Raw genomic sequence first — 4198 nt, 5'->3', positions numbered from 1 at the left:
TCAGCGAAGGGCCTGGGATGATCACATTGCTTTCCACCATGAAAAGTGAATGAATTATATCCCCGACATTTTCGCTCAGCCTGAGAATGCCAAAGAATGGGTTGAGCTCTTTGATAATCTGACTGAAGAACAGGTTCAATGGATGTTTGAGTGGTTTCCGACAGAGGAGTTCATCGCCCGATCCAGAGATGCACCTTTCCTGATATTGATTGGTCTAATAGGAACATACCCCTACATCCCTCTTCGAGTTGTGAGGCAAGCAGATAGGAAGCAAGTCATACAAGAGTGCCATTCCCCACACATGGTGCACTGCAAGATCATAATGGAGAAGCACACCATTGAGCCAGAAAGATATCATGCCGGTTGTACCCCTTTCTATCCGGGTTGGTTGGAATACAATTGGGATGGTTTCGGACAGCCAAGGTTCGTTCAAGGCCATAGAATTATAGATGGGAAGGCCGAGGCACAAGTCAAGTACAACCAGCTACGCAAACAGATCCGTGAATGTGAGAGAGAACACCGCAAGATACAAGAGTCTAACAAGAAGCCTATTAAGGAATGGAAAGACATGGCTATCTGTGCCAACAAAAGGCTAGGATACTTGGAGCGAGGCATAGTAGAACTGAAGGGAAAATTTCTCAAAAGGGTTGAAAACTGTCAAAAGGCTGAAGGGACTGAAGGTGGACATCTAGTTAGAGCATACCTATTGCTGGGACTTCGCGAATTGGGGAAGTTGTTCGATGGAGCCAAGGATGTCGAATCTGGGGAAGGTCCTTCTGGGACCAAATAGATAGGAATTTACTTTTTCGCTTTATGAATGTAATAAGGCCAATGGCCATTAGAGACTTTTATTTCTTGCTTATTTAGTGTCGTTTTGGGATTCGTCTTTCTTTATCAATAAAATGAGGCATTTAGAATTAAATGTTCTCTAAGTTTATTTGTCGCTAGTCCTACCTCGGGCACAAACAGGTTCCCAAATTAGGACACACTTTACATTTCCGCACTCTATGTTTAAATATTGCAATATTTTTTATAATCCTCACTGACTTGACTACCTTTTGTTTTATTTTTGTTTTTATTATTCCCCTTCCCAAAGGTTAGTTCGTGCACTCTGGCATCATCATCTTATTTCATAAGATCCAGGGGCCCTCCACCCACTCCTCCTCTTAGTCCCTCTAAAGGCAATAACAAAGGTAAGTACAAAATGGAAGATTTATACAACATCAGGAAGGAGAACATAGCTGAACGGGTAAAGGCCACTGATGTCCAGGGTATTCGGGTTCCTAACGAGAATGTGTCACAACTTGAACAGAAACTGTTGAAATTCCAGGAAGAGCTCGATCAGGTTCGGAATCTGGCAAACCTGTCATTTTCCCTCAATACACTAGATATCAACTTCCCCAATGCTCAAAACCCTACACCTCCTCAAAATATCCAAAAACAGCAGAATTATCCCACGCCTCACCATCACGTTGCTCCACCAAAGAACCAATGTAACACCTACATACCCCAAACAACACTCCACTACTCATCCCAGAACCTCAGAACTCCACAAACGACCATTTCCACACCCATACACCAGGCCACCATAACACTCCTATCTACGTGGAGACCTTGCCACACTCCACCCAACCTATCTCATGCACACCTAAGTCTGATCTACTTATCAGGAACTTGGTCGAGGAACTTAAGAAATTGACCGTCCAGATTCAGGGAGTTGAGGAAAGCAAAGGAATCAAGGGGCTAAACTATGAGGACCTTTGCATACAGCCTGATGTCGAACTATCTAAGGGGTACAAACCTCCTAAGTTCGAAATGTTTGATGGAACGGGTGATGCAAGGGTCCATATAAGGACATATTGCGATAAGCTGGTTGGAGTAGGGAAGGATGGAAGGATCCCCATGAAGTTGTTCATGAGGGGTTTGGAAAGAGATGCATTATCTTGGTACATCAGCCAAGATCCCAAGAAGTGGTCAAGCTGGGTAGGCATGTCATCTGACTTTATGGACAGATTCAGGTTTAATACAGAGAACGTACTAGATGTGTTTTATATCCAGAATTTGAAGAAGAAGCCCACAGAGACGTTTCGCGAGTATGCTACTCGCTGGAGGTCCGAAGCTGCTAAGTTTAGGCCTACCTTAGAAGAGGAGCAAATGAACAAGTTCTTTGTCCGGGCTCAGGACCCGCAGTATTATGAACGGCTGATGATGATTGAGAACCACAAGTTCTCTGACACTATCAAGTTAGGTGAAAGAATTGAAGAAAGTATTAAACGTTGTATGGTTACAAATTTCAAAGCCTTGCAATCCACGAATAAGGCTTTACAGTCCGGTGGTGTGTCCAAGAAAAGGGACGTAGGGGCCGTGATGGTTGCACAAAGGACCAAGTCTCCCCTTAAATACCAAGCTTACCCAACACCTCCAATCACATACTAGCCAACCCCAAATTACCAAGCACCCTCATACTAAGCTCTGCCACCAACTTATCAGTCATCTCCACCTCCTACATATCAACCTACTTCGCCCAGATACTCTCAACCCGCTCATGTCTACCAAACTTATAATGCTCAACCATCCAATTATCAATCACCCCCTACACGCCAAAATTTCCCTAGACCTCCGACCTAACTTTGATTGCAGACCTCCAAAGCAATATACAACCATCACTGAACCCATTGACCAGTTGTATGAGAGGCTCAAAGCTGCTGGTTATGTCACCCCCATCCCTGCTGCAACCCCTGAGAATCCTTCTCAGAGGGTTAACCCAAACAAGTCGTGTACATACCACTCCGACATGAAAGGGCACACTATCGATGAATGTCGCTCCTTGAAAGACAAGATGTAGTCTTTGATTGATGACGAGATCATTCTGGCAAATGAGCCCGCTCCAAATGTTTGCAACAACCCTTTGCCAGACCATAAGGGTGGAGGTATCTACATGATTGAAGTAGAAGATGACTGGGATCCCGAGGGATCAATCGGGTTGATCGCAGAAGGTGATGACCCAAAGAAACCAACAATTACTCTCAATCCAATCATAGTCCAGATCCTACCATCTGAGGACGCTGAGTTGAATATGTCTATATCTCTTGAGTTTGAAGTAGCGCCATCCGCAAAGACACCGACACCAATTGAGGTTGAATTCGTGTCTCCGGCAAATGCACCTGGACCATTTGAGGTTGCAGTCTTGCCACCCAAGGCACATGTTCCATTCGAAGTGAGGATAGCCACGCCAATCCTTGTGGCAATGTCAACCATGCCACCATTCTATACAAATACTGTACCTTGGGACTATACAGCCGAGGCGAGAAGGAAAGGCAAGGTCATGATTGAAGAAACTGTCGCAGCATAGGGTATGACAAGAACTGGTAGAGTCTATACCCCTGAACATCTAGCTGAATAAAGCAAGCAGGCCTCCAATCGGCTGCCCCTCATTGAGGTAGGTCCGGACGACCTTTGGATGAAAATACAGGCCAAGGAATATTCGGTCATCGACCAGTTAAACAAGGCGCCAGCACAAATATCCCTTCTCTCTTTGCTGCAAAATTCTGAGACACACAAGAATGCTTTGTTAAAGGTGCTAAATGAAGTGTACGTACCAAGTGACATCACTAGAGGGGAAGTGGCTAATATGGTAGGACAAGTGCTGGAAAGCCATAAGATCAGCTTTTATGAGGACAAGCTGCCACCTGAAGGGCTGGGGCACAACAAAGCACTGCACATCACCGTGCAATGCGAAGATTATTTTGTCACCAGAAACCTGATCGATGGAGGTTCCAGTCTTAACATTTGCCTGCTGGTAACACTCAAGAAATTGGGTAAAGGGCTGCATGAGATAAATGATGGAGCAATCAATATAAAGGCCTTCAATGGTTCTTAGAGGTCCACCATTGGTGAGATTAGTCTATGCCTGCAGATGGGACCAACCTGGTTCGAGGTCGATTTCCAGGTAATAGATGTACCGGCGTCTTACAACTTGCTGCTAGGAAGGCCATGGATTCATGCTACTGGGGACGTATCATCAATGCTGCATCAACCAGTAAAGTTCGAATGGAATCACCAGGAAGTGATCATTCACAGCGATGGTAACAACCCTATATACAGTCGCTAGACCATTCTGGCGATCGAGGGAAGAAGGAAGCTGGGTGGAGAAACATGCCATCACATTGAGCGGGTCAATGCTATCGACAAAGACAAA

At 45.1% G+C, this 4198-nt stretch overlaps 1 protein-coding gene across 1 annotated transcript; it reads left to right on the top strand.

Annotated features, from left to right (window-relative positions):
• Nucleotides 1–1204: 1204 nt before the first annotated feature.
• On the top strand, nt 1205–3880 carry LOC138873743 (uncharacterized). The gene is made up of 5 exons (XM_070152220.1): nt 1205–1317; nt 1671–2355; nt 2684–2758; nt 2846–3322; nt 3578–3880. The coding sequence occupies exons 1-5, from the start codon at nt 1205–1207 to the stop codon at nt 3878–3880; spliced, it is 1653 nt and encodes a 550-aa protein (XP_070008321.1).
• Nucleotides 3881–4198: the final 318 nt, after the last annotated feature.

Source organism: Nicotiana sylvestris, chromosome 7, assembly GCF_000393655.2.
Source record: "Nicotiana sylvestris chromosome 7, ASM39365v2, whole genome shotgun sequence".
NCBI classification, from domain to species: domain Eukaryota; kingdom Viridiplantae; phylum Streptophyta; class Magnoliopsida; order Solanales; family Solanaceae; genus Nicotiana; species Nicotiana sylvestris.
Note: the sequence above shows the minus strand (reverse complement) of the source record. Positions and strands in the feature narration are given on the sequence as shown.

Bases quoted from the DNA above. Each gene is read 5' to 3' on its own strand.
- LOC138873743 (XM_070152220.1), top strand. From the start codon at position 1,205: ATGGAAGATTTATACAACATCAGGAAGGAGAACATAGCTGAACGGGTA. The intron at 2,759-2,845 runs GTTAACCCAAAC...GACAAGATGTAG, and splicing joins CTGAGAATCCTTCTCAGAGG to TCTTTGATTGATGACGAGAT. The intron at 3,323-3,577 runs GTCATGATTGAA...GCTTTGTTAAAG, and splicing joins AGGCGAGAAGGAAAGGCAAG to GTGCTAAATGAAGTGTACGT.